We start from the raw sequence: 21,229 nt of genomic DNA on the forward strand, positions 1-21,229 counted from the left end.
TTTCTTTTGAACGCATTTTTTTTCCTTTTGCCAGTTAAAATAACCTTGAGCTTTATTTTTTTTTCTTTTGGAGACCCTAGCCAGCAGAAGATAAATACTTCTATAATCTATTTTTCAATAATGATTTTTTTAGAATGTTAAACTGTCATATAAAACAACCTTCAGAAATGCTACTAGATTTCTTGTTTTCTTCTTAAAGGACAGTTGGATGATGGGGGGAAAAAGAATAGCCAGTCAAAGCTACTTCATGTTTTGTCTTCTGGATTGTTTGAAGAAAACGGGGGTTTCCCCGGGATTTTTCTTTTCTCTTTTTTCATAGTTGCAAAGTTCTATTTCTCCTTGGTGTAGAAAAAGAAATACACTTTGAATATGTATATATTGGAGCATATCCATTTCCTCAAAAAAAATATGTGATAGTTGAAATGCAAACACCGCAGGTAACCTTCCAGATACTTTCAAAGGGTATCTCACACTTCATTCTCTATCCCAGTCCCTAATACAGTGTGAACGTCTAATAATACTCAGTTGCTCTAATAGGATCTTTAACTATAGATTCATTAGCTGGATTCCAAGACCACAGACTTGCTTTGAATTTCTTATTAGGCTTCCCTTGCGAATTTTGTGCAGAAGTCCTTCCATTTCTTTATTTCACACGTTTCATGTAGATAGTTTTGCTTGAAAATTACCAAACTGTTTAACTGCAGAGGGTGCTCAACTTCAACTACTTTTCCCACTTAGCATCAGAAGGACTGCGGCAACTCTAGCTGAGTCTTAGAGCAAGGCACTGCAGCTGGATTTGAGGCCCAGACTGGCAGTGCCCTGAGGCTAAGTTTAACCATCCCCGGGCTGAGATGCTGGGTCCCCAGAACATCTGGATGAGAAGTGAACATCTGGGTGGGTGTACTCTGGTGCATAGTGTAGACACTGCGTCTAAATAACCACTTGGGAGTTCTTTTCTTCCAGGTCCAAAAGCCTGTTTCTGGAGATTTCTACTTTCAAGCTATTCCTCACAGAGTCTCAAATGTGTCATTGAAATCATAAAATTTTCTTTCTTCTCTTGTTGTGTGATGGTGGTGGTTGAGAGATAGGTAGATGGCTCAAAATTGTAATCAGTTTTTTTAAAACCCTTTTAAAAGGATTCAGATATGCTTCTTTTCATTTTGAGCCACAAAAATATTTTCCATCCTGCTTCAATTATGAAATTTGAAATTGCAATAGAAAGAGATGAATTATGATAATACTGTGCTTACAAATGGGAATTCTTACAAAAACCCACTCTCCCTGTCTGCTGTTTGTGGAGATTAAGTCCTCACTCATGCTGACTTTCCTTTCTGACTTGTTTATATTCTCAGAGTATAAAAATACAGTAGTCAGAAAGCTCCTCTTGGGGTGTCTGCATTTAGTTCTTGTCTGAGGATTCCTTTCTAAACGGACTTTGGTATCATGTTAGCAACTCACATTGTTTGCCGAAATCAGAGCTGCCCAGGGAAATTAGAGCAGTTAATTTAATATCATGAATGTTTGGGGGCTTCTTGCCTGATTCACAGGCGGGAGAGTGTAAATCACATTGAGTATTCTGTATAAAGCGGAGGACAGTAAAAGCTGCCTCCATCCGCTGCCTTCCTGCCCCTCATCCTCACTCTGCACCTGTGGAAATCTCCTTTCATTCCCAGCAGACTCCCCAGACGCTCGCTGGTGGAGATGTGTGAGGCAGAAAGGCCGCCTTTCACCATGAGCTCGTGAAGGACCGCTCCATCATCATTGTTAGTGATGGGGCCACAGGGCGGCAGCCAGAACCATGCGGCTTGTGGCTTAGAGCTTTCGTCCACATATTTTTGAGCTCAGCCCTGCCACAGTGGCACTGGAAGGACTCATTCTACAACCATAGGTAACTAGCTGTGAAGTCCGTGGCATTAGGCTGGGCACTGGGATCGGTTATTTTGTGTGGCAAGAAGTCAGGATTCATAGCAGTGCAAGACACACTTCTTGTTGCCAAGGCAAAATAAAAAGAGAGCTCCCAGGTACTTTCAGACGGCCAGGTTCTTAGTGCTCCCATTTCCCAAGCTCCTTTTGCACCTGCTTCTTGAGTAAACGGTGTGTGGAGGGGATGGTTGGCTTTTTGATTTGTTCTTAAGAGGATCTTTGAATGAGTCTTCAAAGGCACGATAAGGACCTTTGACCAGAAAGCTTAGAACACATGTCGGCAACCTCTGTCCACCCTTGGAAGCAAGCTGCTAAGTCAGATGTTTTGTCCTTAGCTCTGGAAGGTCTCTGCGCCTAATTTCACTTCTCTCCCGATACCCACAGAAAGATGCTGCTCTCGTGTTTATTCCACCTCCCTTCTCCTGTGCTTCAGGACTAGGTTGTGTGTGTCTGAGATGTAATTTACAAACAAAATGAATCCTTGTCGGGACCGAGTGTGTATTTACTTTGTTTTAGGGATCTAGCTTATTTGCAGGAAATATAAGAATTGATTGCAAATAATTAATGAGCGTATCATGAACACTCTGAGGCTCAGTGCCATGCAGATGTGATTGTTGGGAAGTGAATAACTCGGGTTTACATTTACCTGACAAAACTTTCACAGGCATTTACCCCGTAGACTTTCAAAATGAACAATACATCTTGGGAAGAACTCTTTACTACCAAGGCGGGGATACTGTTTATCTGTGACTAGAATGAAAGGAGACAATCTAGATTATAATAAATGTCTTCTAGAAAAGCACATTTCAGCATAAATATATTTTAAATTTTGATACATTTCATGGGTTCCAAAATACTCTATAAAATACATCCACAGAGATGCTTATATTGAAGTTCAGTTTTCCCCATTACTAATACACAACAAGGTGTCAACTTGTGCTACCCACTGAAAACTAAATAGCACATAATTGATAGCATACTGAACATCTCTGCTTTTAGCCTTAAAATGAGCGGGGCCCTCTCAGCAACTCTTGGTCGCCACTGCTCTATGTCCTGAGTGGCAGAACCCTGATGGGGGACTGAGTAGTGGATTTTTTAAATCTTTTGCACATATCCTTTCCCTCTACCCTTTCTCATTTCATTCAACCACTTCTCTTTTTTTCTCCTTTCTATGAATGTTTTCCTCCCCTGAACGTTACATTCTTTCCATGTAAAATCTTGTACATTTAGAGTATTCTGGTTGGTTTCTGGCACTCTCTTAAAGAAAAGGAATAGAAAGTGCTTCCAAATCCAGCAAGTAAACAATATTATAATAGCCAGGACCTCTCTAACATGTCTATACAAAAGCAGGTGCACCACAGACTGCCATTTCTCTGCACTACCCCAGACTTCCCAATTTGATGATTTAGAGACTTTTCTACTTAGGTGGATGGTCCCGTTTTTGCCGAATTCAGCACGTTCATTGAACAATTTCTCGGAGCCAAATGCCAACTCCACTGCATTTCTGCTTGGTAAGGTTTGGTGGCCTTGGAGCAGTGCAGGAGTTGTTGATTCATCGACCCTTAAACAGATGATCAATCTAGAAATTGGACAGTAGTACTAGACTGCCTTAATAGAACTTCTGCAGGGAATCAGTGGCTCCAACACTTACGGGAAATCTACAAAAAGGCCACTCTCTAGACTCTCGTTAAGAAAGGCTCGGGAAGATCCTGGGGTAGCAGGAACTACTCAGAGATAACACATGAGTCGGTGTCAGCAAGGACTTTGAACGCTAGATGTGGAATTCATCAACTTACGGAGTGGTTCTGCTTCTTGAGACCCCCGTTTCTTGCTGCTTCTTTCATTCTAAATGCCTAGTGTGTTGTATCGTGAGCATCTTTTGAGATGATTCAATTCCCCATGGGACCGCAACAGAGCCCATCTGCTCTGATGCACTCCATCACTCTGATTGTACATATTTCATTCATGTGCATTTATGCAATCCTACATCTATATATTTTTTCAGTGATAACAGGATTATAATTGTAATTCCACCTTCCTTCAGCAGAATATAAAATACTCCAAGAGCGCTACCAAAGGCAGCTCTGACATATCCTCTGCAGATAGTTGTCTTGGTACAAGACAAGCTCAAGTTTCAGGTGAAAATTCCAGCAGCTGGAGAACCCTCCACCTGAGAGGACTGATTCTGTCTGAGACAAAAGAAAGAAATAGGAGTCTAGACAGGAGTTTATCACTACAGCCATACTTCTCTACTGCTCCTCTTCCAAAGACCGTGGTGTGTTCCACACACAAAATTTAAGACAGTATGGTGATAATCTGTGTAAAATAGTTTTTAATTAAATGAGTTTTTAATATATATAATAGATGATATTTAAGTTGAGGTGTGGTCGTGGTCAATCTCCTGACTTACACATCAGGCATATTTTGATTTGAGATAGCGGTATCTATTTGTTATCACTCAACTATAATAACCTCAGTCCCCAACTGGAATGTATATTAGTCAAGGCGTCTTTTTAAAAGACAGGATTTTCATGCTGAAAAGATGGAAAGGGAAATAAGAAAAAAAGTCCAATAGGTGCATTTAATTTTCCCCAATTTAAATTTAAGTGGTACATCTTTAAAGCGATAACGATAGTCCTTTTTTCCCCCATCAGGAACGCTTCCATCAATGAGTTTCTTTAATGTCGATGATGCTTGGTGCACTTTGAGGGGATCTGTATTTAGTCAGAGGCTGCTTCAATAGAATGACCTACCAGATGGGCCCCATAACAAAGCACAGAGGCATCAAACCACCACAGACATTTGGTGCTTAGAATAATAAAAAGACTATAAAATTAGATTAGTTGAGTCTAATTTGGAATTGGTATATTCCCCATGCACCCTCACTGCTCTTGGGCAGATAAAGCCTAAAGATTTAGCACTGTGTCAGAGCGGAAGACTGCAACTTCCAGTAAAAGGGAGACAGGGAGAGAGCGAGGGGAGAAAGCATTCTGGGAGGTCACCGAGGGCAGAGCAGTGACCTCCAATGATTTACGGGCCTTTCGCTTAATGAAATTGTTTCAGTGACATGACGGTAAGAGCTCGTAATGGATTGGATGCCCTAATGTAATGAAATTACTCCCTTCTGCCTAAAAAAAAAATGCGCAATTAATATTTACTGAGACCTGACAGCCTTTGGTGCGCTCGTCTGTGTAGTTCCCTCAGACAGTCAGAGAGGAGAGACAGCAGCGTGGCAGACAGGCTGGCTCTGCACGAGCTCCTGGCCGGCGAGCAGAGCCGCGAGGGTGGAGGGACCGGCGCTCGGGGACCGGGGCCGTCCGGCCGGCTCGCCCCTCTCGCGGCACGGCCCCCGCTCAGCCCTTCACGCTCTCCCCTTGCTTTTCCACAGGCAACTGGACAACAACCACATCAGCTGCATTGAAGATGGAGCCTTCCGAGCGCTGCGTGACTTGGAGATCCTGTGAGTTGATTCTGCGATCGCTGCCTGGTGTTTGTGTGTGTATGTATGTGTGTGTCTGTGTGTGTGTGTGTGTCCATCTGGGTGAGGAAGAGACGGGGGGAGTGTGTATGCCCGGGGGTCCGTGTGGATGCATTTGTGTGTCTTCTGCTGCAGTGCTATTAAAATTGGGAACTGGGAGATCCCTCCACCTCACCTTGGTCAAAGTGTTTGCGGGCAGCAAAGTGTGATTTCTCACCTCCCACAAACTGGGGTTCCTGCTAATTAAGTCTGGATTGAGTCCTTTCTCCCCTGATGCTCCCACGATATTTGTTGCTGGGTGAAACAGATGGGCTAGAGTAGACCCCCCGTGCCTGCCGGAGCATTCAGGGAGTGTCTGAGTGTGGGCTTAGAGAGCAGGTTACAGGTCTGGGAGATGAGGAAGGTTTAGCGCTGCGGGGTCAAGGCTGGAATCACCCAGAATCAGAAAGGGACCTTAGCACAGAACCAGGCGGAATGCCAGACAGCTGGTAAAGTCCAATCATGGCCGTGGCTCCTGGGATCTCATCTCAGGTTTAAATCCAAACTTTAAGCAGTAACCTTAAAGTGACAGGGGCTGGGAGGTGAGGAAGAAGAGGAGAGGCGATGAACCCCTCCCCAGAACGCCGCCTTGTATACCCTGTCTAGGAAAAACGTGTAGCTGTCTTCATGTGTTCTGGATTTTCAAATGGATCTAGCTAAGGAAACCTGATTTCCAGGGGGAGAGTCAGCTAGGAGTCATCCCCAGGTCATTTAGACTAAAACTGGATTGTGTAAGAAAACCTTTTGATTGTTCTCCCCCACCCCAAACTACACTTCCAGCTGTCTCTGATTTGAGGAAACCTGAAGAGGAAGGTGACCAAGCCTAGCAGAACTTGCGTTGGGAGACATGTGATTCGGTCCCAACGTGGCCCCTCAATTAGCTGTGTGACCTTGGGCAAGTGCCGTCGTGGTGTTTGGAGCCTCATTTTTCTCATTTGGAAAATGAAGGGGGTGGTTGCTGTTCATGAAGGGACTTCCCCTTTCCAATTTCTGTAATTGCTTGTTTCTAAAAATAATTTTGATGGTACAGTTCTAGCCAGAATGATAAGGGCAGGATACACTCCCCTGAAAATTAAAAGAAATAAAATCACATAGTCACCAGTTTACACATCTCTGACTTCCAGAAGAACGAATACATGTCAAACGAATGAATGAATGAGCACATTAAAATGTCCGTTTGTCACAAGGGGAGGCCCACCTTCCTCTTCACCTGGCCCCACAGGCGGCAACAGAGGGCTGGAGACAGCCTCTCCACACTGTGTGAAGGGAAGGTGATTCCAAGAGGAATCACAGGAAATCAAGGGGATGCTGATACTGCAAGCTGCTGGAGATCGGATGAAAGCCGAGCATCCCCGGGACAGAAAAGGCAGGACCCACAGCCAGGAGGTCGGTCAGGTTGTCATTCCTAAGATGGATGGTCGCTCCTCACCCAAACTCTGACCCCGGAACCAGCACCAAATGCATGTCTGCTTGGGAAAGGATGCCAGCCCAAATTTAGTAACCCAGGACTCCTCTTATCAAGAGCCTGGAGCTGAGAAGGGTAGGCGCGATTTTCCCTGCCTGCAAAAAAGCCTCTGTAGAAAGGGCTGCTGGGAGCATATCACCTTCTTCTTGAGAAGGATGAGAAAATTCCCTGGGAAGGGACCAAGAAGTGGAAGTCGCCAGCTGCCACAAAACAGCTGTGATGACCTAACAGTCCACAGGTTAGTGCTCTTGGCTTGGCGGGGTGTCATCTCGCCTCACCAGGAATGCTGCCTGGGGGGAGTGGGAAGGGCTGTACAGTCAGACACCCCTGGGTGTGGAGTCCTGGATGTGGTGGCCCTTTGGCTAAGTTATTCTACATCTCTGTTTCCTTAACTTTAAGAGATTCCCTCTATACTACATAGAATTTCTAGTAGTCACTCAGTTGTGTCTGACTCTTTGTGACCCCACAGACTGTAGTCCACCAGGCTCCTCTGTCCATGGAATTCTCCAGGCAAGAATACTGGAGTGGGTTGCTATTCCCTTCTCCAAGGGAATCTTCCCAACTCAGGGGTCAAACCCAGGTCTCCTGAATTGCAGGCAGATCCTTTACCATCTGAGTCACGAGGGGTCCCCTCCACTTCCCTAACTTTCTCCCCACCATGCCCTCATCTCCATCAAACCCCTATCCAGGACAGAATTGAACTGTCCTCTCTACTCTGATTTTATATGTGTATATATATATAAAAAACATATTCATGATGTATATAATGCATATATATTTTTTATCCAGATACACCACAACTTGAAGCTTAAAAACTCAGTATGAAAAAAGAAAGTTCTCTCTCCCCATCATTGTAAAGAGCTCACAGGATCTGATTAGTTTATCTGCTCAATTCTAAACAAAGCTAGATCAATAGCTTTGTTTTAAAGACACTCTCATTTGGCTTCACATGGCTAAGTACTTAAAATTAATCATAATCAGGTATTCCATGGGTTTTTAATTTCCAGCAGAGGCACACAGCTTTGGAACCATCCATCTTCATGGTGAGCACACTGAAATTGGCTGGAGCTGACATCTCCATTTAAAGACCCTCCCTGCCCCACCCCCAGACCTTCCAAATCTCATCTTCACATTGACATTTTGTAATATTTCTCTGTAATCACAACTTAGGCACGATAAAGAAACTTGACAATAAAGTATTAATAATAAATAGGAACTAAGTGAGGGCATCATATATTAACTTAATAAAGTCTTCAGAGAGAGACAGACATCAGGGGGAGGGGGAGGGAAATTCAAAACACACCATCCACACAAAGATCATCTCTTAAGTATCTAGAGCTTTTAAAGTCTGCACATCAAGAAGACAAAATATAGAGATTTCCCTGGCTATCTAGTGGTTAAGACTCTGCACTTCCACTGCATGGGGCATGGGTCCAATCCCTGGTTGGGGAAAGAAGTTTCTACATGCCACGTGGTGTGGGAAAAAAAAGACAAAATATAGTATTTCGTGTGTGTTTTTTCTCTGACATGAGGCAGATTAAAGTATAAAATAAGGAAAGAGTCCCCATTACCTCAAAGAGATCTCTCTTAAAATTAGCTTAGGTTTAGGGATAAAAACCAGTAGTGAAAATTTTTCACACAGGATCACCCTGTTATTCCATCCTTTCTGTAGGTGGAAATGGCATAAAACTTCTTTACATGCAGGCTGAGGTTGGTTGCACTAAACATAAAGGGTGAGTCTAGGCAGGAACCCCTAGCGGTGAGGAGTAAGGAACTGTACAACCTTTCGGAAAGACTGAAATCTGTCCACTTCAACCTCATTTTTGACTCATGCCCAATGGGGGATATCCAGCACAGAGTATGGTAGACAAAGGAGGAGAGCCACCACACTGTCCTTTTCAGGCAGCGAGGAAAGGGAGTGAGAAGGAACACGTAGTACGGGCAAAACTCCAGAGCAGGTATCCTCAGGCAAGTGATGATAGCTGGCATTCAGTGTGCAGTTACTGGTGGTTGTGGTTTAGTCCTCAGCTGTGTCCGACTCTGTGCGACCCACGGACTGTAGCCCGCCAGGCTCCTCTGTCCACGGATTCTCCAAGCAAGAATAGCAGAGTGGGTCTCCCTGGCCCAGAGATGGAACCCACGTCTCCTGCCTTAGCAGGCGGGTTCTTTACTGCTGGGCCACCTGGGACCGACACCAGCAGTGGTGCCTTTACACCCATTGTCTCTCTGGGCTCTCACACCCCTCCGTGAAACTTACTGTCGCCTTCTTTTTCGCAGAGGATACCTATTTCAGAGAAGCCAAGTAACTGCCTAAGTGGCAAGCAGCAGAACATGCGTTACTAAGGCTCTTGGGTGTGGCGCCGCTGCAGCAGGGCCAGCAGCGCCTCGGGGTGGAATGAACTGGTCCCGAGAGCTGGACTCGGTGAGCTCCCAGGGCCTCAGGGTCCTGCTGAGGAGAGCTCCGGAGCCTCCCACAGCTTCTGAGATTCTCATTCCCCTTACCCAGGGCTGGGTCCCCATAAAGCTGAAGGTAATTCAGCTTCACAGGGGAAAAAAATCATCCTTCTTTTTCACTGACTTACATTTGAGTCCCAGAGACGACAACTCCTCACTCCTGGGTGTCACCGATCGATGTTGGTACTCACTGCTGCCCTGTTTCTTAGTTGAGGGACCTCACTTTCTGTTACCTCGCTCTCAGACGCCTTTCTGTTACCCAAATCATAGACCGTTAATTTCTGCGGGTTTGTACACTTGGCAGTTCACGTCCTTGGTTTTCTCTGGGTAAGGAGTGAGTAAACCACGGTTGAGTATGCCAAGACTGCATTTCCCTGGCTGGCCAGGAATCATTTCTAGAGGGACTCTGAGCCTGGGTTTCTAGACCCCGCCAGCTAGGTTGAGGACAGCCAGGCATGTCACCAGTTTTACTAGGCTCCTCTATGCCCTGCATACCATCTTACATATTAAAAAAATATATATATCAGAAAAAAATATTGAATGGAAAAAAAAATGAGTAGGGGCAAATGAAACAAAAAACTACCTAGCTTATCAAATATTTAAATTTTTTTTCAATAGTATTGTAGGAGAAAAGATTCTCAGACGTTGTCTCCTAGCCAGAAGACAAACGTAGCAGATCAGAAGTTTGGTAGAGATGCTGCCAAAATGCTAGGAACGCATCCCCAAGACACTCTCAGTGAGTGGTCTGCCCTTGATAAAGCACTTGTACTGGCCAAATCTCACATCGATCCGACAGGTCTTTCGATAACCAGTGTGTGCTGTCTTGAAAGCCTCGCTCGCCTTTCTGTCACTTATCAATTTTGGAAGTTCAGTGATATCATCATAGGCTGGCTCTGCAAAGACCTTCACTGTCTCCAGGATGACCTCTTACTGCTGAGATAAGGCACGGGGAGGCTGAGAGCAGGATCAGGACTAGAGTGAGGCCCATGCCTTCTAATATTTTTATCCTGGGCGCCCCACTTCCCTCCCCCTAGTCCTAGCCCTTACCTTGGCTTCTCCAGGGCAACAGCAAGTTAGCAGTAGCAAAGGACTAGAACCTGGGTCTCCGGACCCCTGATTCCATGTTCTTTGCCCACAGTGGGCACCCCCAGTCAAATTTAGCTATACAGAAGAAATCCTCTGGTAAGTCTGGGGATCCTAAGCACAGTTGTCCTTTCAAAACCTATCATTAAATGTTTTATATTATGTAGCAGATTGAAGTGCAAAGTAAAAGTGTTAGTCGCTCAGTCATATCTGACTCATGACCACATGGACTGTAGTCTCCTCTGTCCATGGAAGTCTCCAGGCAAGAATGCTCGAATGGGTTGCCATTTCCTTCTCTGGGGGATCTTCCTAACCCAGGGATCGAACCTGGGTCTCCTACATTGCAGGCAGATTCTTTACCATCCCATCTGAGTCACCAGGGAAGCCCCATTTAGCAGAGTTGAAAGCAGAATCATTCTTTGATTCTATCATGGACTGAAGTTTGCCCTCCCACAATCTGCTAATCAACTCTCTTGAAACCAAAGGTTGCAAACTAGATGACAAACTACATTTTGGTCACAAATGAGGTTTTCTTTTTCATCCTAAGAGTGTTTTTACCATTTTAAATTAGCATTTCATATTGAGAATTGATGCAGTTTTTTGTAAAAGTCCAGAATTCCAGCTTTGGACTTCACGGAAGCAGAAGCATTGGCAACTCTGGCCTGCACATATGCATTGTGACAATCAGTTGAGACTGAAAAGCACATACCCTCCTTAGATGGAGTGTGTATAACCTCCACTTTCCCGTCGACCTCCCCCCATTTCAGTTACCTACCAGCCCAGACAGCCCCTGCTTTAATCCATCAAAAAAGCAAGGATATGTGCCAGCATTGTGCCAGATGCCAGGGACAGTAAAGCTTAAATGAGCAGGTGCTTTGGTGGATCAAACTCTAAAGGTGAGAGTTTATCAGAGTTGTTGATCAGACAAGCACAGACAGAGCTAAGTGATGGGGAGTCCAGGACTCCCAGACTGAACAAGGGCACCTCGGAAGCCGTCTGGGATGCCTCATGCCTCATCCGCTGGGAAGTTCTTCACAGGAGTTGAACTTGCTTCCAGGTGCCCTTTGCTTGTAAGGCAGTTGTGACTGGGTTTATGCAGGCTTCTCAGGTGGCACTAGTGGTGAAGTACCTGCCTGCCTGCAGGCGTCATGAGAGAGATGAGTTCCATCCCTGGGTCGGGAATAGCCCCAGAGGAACACATGACAATCCACTCCAGTATTCTTGCCTGGAGAATCCCATGGACGGAAGAGCCTGGTGGGCTCGCAAAGAGTTGGACACGACTGAAGCGACCTAGCATGAACATGTGCACGCAGGATGAGAAGTGAGAGAGGAAAACCCCCCACTCTACTTCTTGCTCCCTAGACCCCAGCACCAGCCCAGGTTATGAGCTCCCTTCAGAGAAAAGAGTTAGCGCAATGATGGGAATTAACTAGACTTTTAGTGTAGTTCTAATTCAGCCACCTCTGGGCAACTATGTTGTGGCCTGTCCCTGAGCGCTACTTGTAGATACAGAAAGAAAGTCCTTTTTTGATATAAGAAGAAGACAGTAAAAGAAATGGACAGTAGTCCTGCTACTCAGATCAGGATGTGCTCACTCTCCTAGCAGAGGATAGTGGTCCTGGCTGAGGGGTGTTGGGCAGGATGTTGGGACATTTATGGACATGGTTGGTCCAATTCAGAAAACCCAGAGCTTAATGCAAGTGGTTGTGTGTCCTCCACTTCCAATGAGCTTCCTCTGGTTGTGGAACCAGATGCTCTGATTAACGAATGATAATAATATGCTGATACATTGTATAATGAAAGGATATCATAGGAGTTATTAGGCATTTTAGCTGTTATAATTACTATGATAGTCTCCATGTTCTAACACCTGCTACCTTCCAGGCACTGTGATAAAACATTATAATGCAGCATCTTACATAACCCCTCTCTACAGCCTTCCAATGTAGATCTTGGTAATCTCCTCATTTTACCAGTGAGGAAACTGAGGCTTAGAGAAGTTGAACAACTTGTCCAGGGTGATGTGAACAAGTACAAGAAGGGAATTATTCTTCCAGTATCAAATCCCCTGCACTTAACTGTTCTGCTACACACAAAACATTAGAATTAAAAAATACCTCCCGGAGCACACATACAAGAGAAACAGTTATTAGTGAGGTTATTCTCTGTAGCCCAGAATAATTCAGGAACTCAAGACCTTCTTTTTGAAAAGTTGACTCCTAGGGTGCTTAGATCTAAACCTATGACATCAGTTTATTCATCACCACATCCCATTACATGAGATTGCCCAGACAAGGAGGCGGGAGGAAAAGGCTACTCTTCTAGGGTGGGGGGTGGGGGGCATTACAGTCCTCCCACAGGACTGGTTGCCAAATCAGCTCCACCAAGTTGAGTGGTTTGGGGTTCATTTCCTTTCAAAAGAGAAACATTAATACCAATCCTTAGGCTAGGGATTAAAGGAGATAACCTCAGGTGTGTGTCTAACGGATACCCCATCAGGACACTCATAAAAATCATAGTTGGAGAATATTCCTATACTGTTTGCTGCCTTGCACAAGCCTGGCACATAGTAGGTGGTCAGTTAAAGTTCATGGAATCAAATTGAGTTGAAATTACAGTCGGCTGTCTGCACCCCTGGTGTCTTATCCTGCGGATCCCAGATCCCCTCAGATCAGTTCACTGTTGGTTAAATCCAAAATGCCTCACCCACGGAAGCAGAGGGCCAGTTGTAATTAACTGAATTTGAAGTTTACCCCACCCCAGTCTCTAGTCTCTGTTTTGTCTGTGTCCTGAACAGAACTAAGCTTGTGGTTGTCCCAGAATTATTTTAGATGTTGAACAGTGTGTTCAATAGTATTTTTTCTGAAACAGCACACGTTTCTCATATTACCTTTGGTTTTCTATTCCTTTAGCTAAGTGGGTTTTTTCCCTTTTTTTTTTCTTTTTACTAATGAACAAAATTAGAGCCACAGTGAAAATTGGTGCTTTCTAACAGAGACAAGATTCATTTTCATTTATTTGCAAACTATTTCACCTGGGTTTCTCTGGGAGATGCAAACATTTATTTCAACAGCCTTAGGAATCAGGGTGTTTAGTCATGACATAGCTTTGAATATAGAACTGTCATCACTTAATGAAAGTCTTAAACTATCTCCAGAATATGATTTTTTGCTATTGTGCTGCAAATTGTGATTTGTGGAGGCAATCAGGATTAAAATTGTACCTTGTTGAAAACATCGGTAACTTCCATTCAACCCGCAGGGTACTAGGAAGGGAACTGGGTTTCCCATAAATGCAGCCTGGGACCTGGATCATAGTCAAGCTCTTAAAATGACAAGCTTTGTTTTGAGAACATAAGCCTAAGGAAAAAGTGACCATTTCTTTGAAACGTAAAGATAATCTTTTCCATTTAAATAAACAGCGCTTTAACAGTTGAAGTAACTAGAATCTGAGGAGTTCTTGTGGTTTCCACTTTACTTCATTTTCCTGTTCACTAAAGGCTAGTCTAGTGTCTGAATTTAAAATGTCATGGTGTTCGTTCCTGAGTTAAGAGTCTATAGTGAAGATCATTGAACCGTTCTTTACCCACGGAGGTTCTTGAGTCAGCAGGACTCCCAGTCAGCATCTCCTGTGAGCAGCACTTAGGTGGAATCCGGTAATGGAAGTCTCGCTGTCCTTGGGGAGTGAGGACAGTCTCTATGTCCCTGTATAATGCAGCCACCAGGTATTAGAGCTGAAATTCTGGTCTGACAAACTAAGTTTGGGAGCAGCCTTTTGGTCTGCTTTGTCCCATCTAAAACAAAATACCTTTGCATTTTTGAAAAAAGGTTCCAGAGGGTTTTCGCTCAGTAGCAAGTGGCTGGTGGGGGAATGCCTCAGAGCTGCCAAATACACTTAGGAGTCAGTTCTCTCCCCAAATAGAGCTTTGCCGCTGTCTTGAAAAGGTACTCCCATGCGGATGCTCAGACTCTGAGCTTCCTCCATGCCCCAGCTGCCAGCAGTGCCTTTGGTAACCAGTGTTTGAGCATCTTTAGTATCTTTCCCATTATCAGCTTTTGAGTCCCCTTGTAGAGTTGAACTTGCGTGTGACTGATGCTGCCACTTCCACCCAGGCTGTGAAACATTGGATGGCTTGGCTTCCCTATGGCTGAGGGTCCGTTACTCTACAGAACTGGGCTCTAAGAGCCAAGCAGGACATCGGTCCCTCCCGTCAGTTTATGGAGGGGAGGAGGGCATGGGGTAGACGAGGACACAGAGTGGTGGTGAGTCGGAGAGCTCTCTCGGTTTTTACCTTGTCCTGGGCTTTCGCTTCCTATTTCTGAAGGCACTTACGAGCAAGGGATGGTTAGGAGCAGGGATGGAGGGGATAATGGTCCTGTTTCTCTAAGACCAGATTTGCACTCACTGTAGAAAAGCTCTGGAGCACCCGTTTTCTTTTAAGGGTCCCACCTATCAGCTCTATTTTATTCATTGTTTGAATCAGACCTGCTAATGTGAGCTTTCTTCTTGTTTGTTCGGGTTTTTTTGGTCTTTCCAATGTTTAAAGAAAAATGGAATTAGTTCCCAACACTTAAATCTTGGGTAATTTTATTGAAATGATTTCAATTTTCCTTGAATATTTAGAAATTGTATCCACCCTGGGTGGACATGTGGCTGTGATGGTCTGAAGTAGCATTGTCCCCTAAAGGACCCTCTGTGATGAAAGAATTGCTCCATATCTGAGCTGTCCAGTAGGTAGCCACTAACCACATGTGACTCTTGAGCATTTGCAATATGGCTTGTGCAACTGAGAAGCTAAGTGTTTAGCTTCACTTGATTTCAATTTAAATTGCCATATTTAGCTTGTGGCTACCTTATGGAAGAGTGCAGGTTTGAAGCTGAGTGGCGAGGACTGCATTTGGACAGGGCATGACCTCTGCAGATCTCCATAGCTCCCACCATGCATGCTTTCCTGCCTGCCTGACTCCAAATTCCTGGAGCCATTTCACATCCATTAATAAGCAGAATGATTAAACGGTGTATTTTCTGAAGCTAGACACTTTGAAATATCTACCACTTCCCTCTTCCCCCACGCCCCCACTCTGCCCTTGCTAGTTCTTAATTTAAACATCTGGATCTTATACCCCCAAAAGACCCATTTTCACTGAAACCCAGGAGTATGGTTATGAAAACTGACTCCCACCAATACAAAACCCTCTCTGCATGAATTAGTTCCTGGATCCCAATTATTCTCTTCTCTCTACTCTGCAAGTTACTTCCACAAAGTCAACTGGATAGGAAAATCACTCCCATGTCCAGACCCATCCCTGCTCCATACATAAGTGGAGATGTGACAAGCAAGCCCGTTAACCCCGCAAAAGTTGAACCTGGTATCTGCATAGAGAGAGAAAGAAAAGGAACCAACACCTCTGCCCCAACCCATGCAACTATATGTTTTCAAATGCTGCACAGTAGGGACTGGTTGTGACTTATAGCGTTTGGCCTGATGTCCTGTCTTTAGGCAGATCTGGACAGTTCTGGGCATCCACAGTCCTTCCCACTGCCTTCCAGAAATCTATTCCCATTCCAGAAATACCACTGTAGACCCAGAATCAGCTGAAGTAAATTGGAAAGTGGAACTGTAGGCTGCAAAGACCCTGGAGGTCAGCTGGTCCTACCACTTCATTTGAAGAGAAAAAAAAAAAAAAAACACCCCCAGAATGGTTAAGCGACTTGCCCACAGCCATAAGAAAATTTCACAGAAGAACCAGGCCAGAAAATGTGTCTGTTGACTCTTATTTCCTGCAGTATGTTGCCATCTATCCAAGAAGCCCTTTCTCTAGTTTAACAGGCAGGAAACAAAAAGTAGTGGAGCCAGCCAGGATGGCCTGTCCATCCCATCATCCCTTAATCTCTAGCATTTCGCCAGAGGGAACATTTTACCTCCAACATGGGGACCACACCCTCCCTTTCTAGAGCCTTCCAGTCCTACAGCCACTGCTTGGAAGATGACCACCCCGGTCAGAGGGCAGCCTGGGAAGACATCAAATTCTGCATCATTGATTCCAGCTAGCAGGCATGCCTGGGGCCCTGTGAGTCAGCATCAGCGACCCCTGCCCATCTTTGAGCCCAAATAGCTCACAGTGTAAATTATCCTCAGTGAGGATTGCGGTGGGTGGAGCGGGGAGCATTGAATAATTTTCAACCATTTAAAGATAGTTGGTTTCAATAGTAGGTTCCTGGAGCGTGTCTTAGCTAGTGACTGCCCTACAGGAAATGCAGTATAGGAAAAAGGCTTTAACCACACAGTACCATGATGCCGTTAAAATACATTGATTGATTGATTGATATAGCTCATATGTGATCTTTGGGTGTTAAATATATATGTTTGGTTCAAATTGTTGAAGTAATCTGTTTTGTTTAGAGACTGAAAACTGGCTCCTGCAAGCCAAACCCAGCCCCCAGGTATATTTCATTTGTGACTTTTGCTCCTTAAGGAGAGTTAGTCATCAGTATGGACCAAGGAATAAGGAGATTTCATGTAAAAATTCTAGATGTCTGGCTTTCTCTTTAACAAAAGGACAAAAACTGGCAGTGCTGCATCCACTTTCCAGTAAGGCAGCAGTCCTTGGAAATGAGAAGTGATGGCCCTGGGTAGAAAAGTTGTGTTTACCACGGTCCCGTACAGTCCCCTTCCTCCGATGTCAAGCCTTGCTCCTGTAGGCAATTAACTTTGTACTCTGGGATCAGCCCAGAAGGCTGTTTAGAGTGGAGATTTATTTTTTTATCAAAAGATGCCAAAAGCATGATCCTTCACGTTTGCAAACTCATCCATTCCTTCAGTAAATACTTGAGTCCTTTTTTGTGCCAAACACAGAGCTAGCTCCTGCCTACACAACGCCGGGGGTGGGGGGCGGGGAGCAGGCAGAAGGGGTAAACCAGATGCATCCTCTGCTTTCTCTTTGTGTACACATTCATAGGCATTTAAGACTTTGCCCCTTCTTCCTCTCCCTGGTTCAAATGCAGCTGAGGTGGAATTGTCTGCTTCTCTCCTTCTCAGCTACAAACTCACCTGTCCAGTTATGTAAGTTGGAGGTCATTTCTTCACCCCCACAGATATCTTGCACACTGGAAACTGGCGTTTCTAAATAATGTAGTAGACAAGATTAATAGTCCAGGTTCCCAGTTTATAGATGATGAAATAGAATTAGGAGATTAAGGCCCTCTCATTCACAGTGTCGTTTAAGGTACATTTTACAATTCAGGAGGTCACTGGGAGGCTGTTGAGTCATTCTGCATCACCACTAGGCAGGATCCATGGTGATCTCAATAAACGAGTAAGGAGTTCTTCAGAATTCAGGGACCAAAAACACTGGAGCATCCTGATTACTTATACCGCCAGCTCTGATTGAGCAGGGGTGGGATTCAAAGATTCATCTTTCTCTTTGCTCCTCCACTTTTTCTATTTATTTCACTGGCATCTTTTTCCTCCTTTTAACACCGAGGCTCCGCTGGGTAGAAGGAGATGAGTTTCTGCTGTCACAACATGAATATATAATGAAGCCAGAACCAAAGACAAGCCCTTTTGTTAAGGAACCCCTATCATCAAAAGCCCTAATTGGAAGCTGATTGTTTTTATTTATTTTTGTAGGTTTTACATGACACCTGGAGACCATTTAAAATGTTACTTGGCGGTGAGAGCTCTGTGTTTAAAAATAACGCTCACCCAGTGCCAAATCACTTTAGAGTCGGGTACAAATATTGAGACAAAAACCCCAGCTGTTATTGCTTTGGCTGCTAATTTGAGGTGTCAAATGAGAGCCCGACTGCTATACGTCAGTGAATAAGGCCCCTTGTGAGGTCATTATGTTTTCTAACAGTTGAGAGTAATGGACTAATCAGTGCAGCATCAGTTGTTTTCATTATATGCCCACACAATGGTTATGAGCTTTAATTTAAACGGTCCGCCGGGAGATGAAGGAAGTCAGTAACAGGCAGCACCCAGGATAGTCCAGGAGAGCAGGTACCATAAGCAAGGTGGCTTCCCACCCTCGTCCCTCTTCTGTCTCCCTCCCTCTCTCATTCCTCCTGCCCCATCTGCCCTCAGAGACTCCTGGACTCTTGGTTCTTCAGGGTGCTCTGAAAGGTCTCTATCAGCCAATCCAACAGTCAGGGTGACTTTTGGCAACACTTAGACTTGTCAACCAAGCCTGAGCCTTGGAAGGTGTTGAGCCATGATTCTCCTCTCTTCTCTGTAGCCTTTAGTGGCACTAGTGGTAAAGAACCCGCCTGCCAATGCAGAAGACGCAGGTTTGACCCCTGGGTCAGGAAGATCCCCCAGAGAAGAAAATGGCAACCCACTCCAGTATTCTTGCCTAGAGAATCCCATGGACAGGGGAGCCTGGCAAGGTATGGTCTGTAGAATCGCAAAGATTCTGACACGACTGAAACCACTTAGCATGCATGCAGACACATGCTCTGAAGCCCCTACTGCCGTCTTCCCTGGACCAGAGGAGGGTTAGGCAATGCTGTTGCTATGAGCAGCGTTGATAGCAAGTCAAACACCAGGGTCCCTGCCACATTGAAGCCAGGAAGGACTGAGTTTACCACTAACATGTGTGATTCATCTCCTCCTCAGGGCAGCGGGGGAAACTGGATGACTGATGTCTGTCGAGAGGCAGTTTTGTGTAATGATGAAAAATACAGTCTGGTCTGGTGTGACACTTTCCTGGATTTGAATATTGGCTTCACAACTCCATACTTACATGATCAGGCAGAGTTCATTGATCTATTTAGGATCCAAAATGGAAATGTAGAGTATCTCAGATTGTTGGGAGAATTAAATGAGATAATGTGTGCACATAGCAAAAACATGATCAGTAACATCAGTATTGTTGTTATTATGGACATCTTTATTGAAAGATCTTTGGAAGCTCACCTCAAAGCAATATCCTTTACTAGTCCAGCTCACTGCAGGAAAGCAGAATGTTCATGGGAGAATCTGTAACATCAATTTAGATTTTTCAAATGATGTGTTATTTTATAATATTCTTCTTGATTTCTGAAATTTCCCAGAGCCTCCCACCAAATCAGAGCAGTGGGTAGCTGGGAGAGAAAGGCAAGTTCAGATTTGATAGGAGGAAAAGAGTTAAGGAGCTTCATTCAAAAATGACTGAACCAGGGACTTTCCTTGTGGCCCAGTGGTGAAAACTCTGTGCTTCCAATGCAGGGAACTTGGGTTCAATCCCTAGTCATGGAACAAAGATCACACATGCCACACAGCCAAAAACCAAATAGAAAACCGAAAACAAAGAAACAAACAAAATGACTGAGCCAGTGCAGTTGGAGAGGGACCCTAGGCTGAGGGGAGAGGCTTGGGAATGCCTCTGTCAACCTCTGTCGGCCTGGTGTGTGCTCCCCCAGGGCCACGCTCCTAGAGTGCCTCCTGCACGTACGCTCACGGGCTGAGCTAGCCAGCACTTCTCACACCCAGGATCCAGGAGCCGGCGGCAGGGCCTCGTCGTCAGCAGTAGGTACTGTGATTGATTCCTGGTGCCTTGATGGCTGTCAGTCAACACCCACCAAGCCAGACCAGGGCAAGGCAGTCCTGCTTTGACATATGAAGCAAAGAGGAGAGCAGACACGTAGAGGATCTAAAGCGGCCTCAGTTTCGTCCCTCGCTCCTTGCCTGAGCCAGAAAGAGGAGAGAGAGACATGAGCCCCCCAGACCCTCCTTCTGTGGCCCACGTGCTCCTGGAGCCCCTCTGTGCTGTTCAGATATTTCTGCACAGGGTCTGGCCACAGTGTTTGCGCTCAGCTGCTCTTTAGGAAATGATTCTGCCTACCTTGGTTGTGCCTGTCGCTGTGAGTTCAGTGTAGGCCCTGTGAGAAGTAGTTACATCTTCCGGGCTTAGAGTGCTGGCTGCTGGGCTCCCACATTGGTAAGTACAAGTCAGGGAATCTCAAGGGTCACTTAAAAAAGATGTCCTGTGGCCATAGCTATGGCTGCTGCTGACCCACCAAAATTCTTCTTCCTAGGGATCCTCAAGGAGTATGTGCATAGATGCTAAGTCGCTTTGGTTGTCTGACTCTTTACGACCCTGTGGACTGTAGCCCACCAGGCTTCTCTGTCCCTAGATTCTCCAGCAAGAATACTGGAATGTGTTGCCATGCCCTCCTCCAGGGGATCTTCCAAACCAAGGGATCGAACCTGAGTCTCCTGCAGCTCCTGCATTATGCAGGTGGATTCTTTACTGCTAAGCCACCAGAGAAGCCCTTCCTTAAGGAGGGAGCCACCTTATTTATTTAGACTGAAGAAGTCAACCTGCCCCGAGGAGATGAATGGACAACTTTCCAAGAGGGTCTGTCTGACTCTAGGATTCCGGATCACCTGTGCAGAGGGGAAGAGGAAGGTTCCCAGGAGCACCCCAGAAAGCTTGGTGCTTACTGTGGATGCCTGATCCTGCAATTATGTGGTACATGCTTGCAGATAATACTGCTGCATTAGAGCCAATTACATAGTATTATGGACACACAACACACAGATTATACCCAGAGCCAGGAAAGCACAGCTTGATAAAGCAACGGACTAATCGGAGGAGACAGAGGGAAATGTCAGCCTTATTAAGAAATTGCCAGGGTGGCGTGGCTGCAGCTGGACTGAGTTCCTCCAGATCAAAGATTGCTATCTTGCGTGATGCTGGGAGAGCCACACTTTAGCACCCAGCAGAGATCAGTGGGGAACCAGGGGCAGAAATCAAGTTGGACCTCTCCAAGAGTGATCACAGCCACCTCCGTTGAGGGCTGCA

The 21,229-nt window shown here is 45.2% G+C and overlaps 1 protein-coding gene across 1 annotated transcript in view; it reads left to right on the plus strand.

The window, feature by feature from the left end:
- SLIT3 (slit guidance ligand 3) overlaps positions 1-21,229 on the plus strand; it is a 725,929-nt gene that overhangs the window by 519,523 nt on the left and 185,177 nt on the right. The window contains exon 6 of the mRNA XM_055421786.2: positions 5,312-5,383. Within this exon, the coding sequence (XP_055277761.2) occupies positions 5,312-5,383 (72 nt within the window). The remainder of the gene's footprint in view (positions 1-5,311; positions 5,384-21,229) is intronic.

This window comes from Moschus berezovskii, chromosome 18 (assembly GCF_049115385.1).
Source record: "Moschus berezovskii isolate FMDL1 chromosome 18, NW_MosBer_1.0, whole genome shotgun sequence".
NCBI classification, from domain to species: Eukaryota; Metazoa; Chordata; class Mammalia; order Artiodactyla; family Moschidae; genus Moschus; species Moschus berezovskii.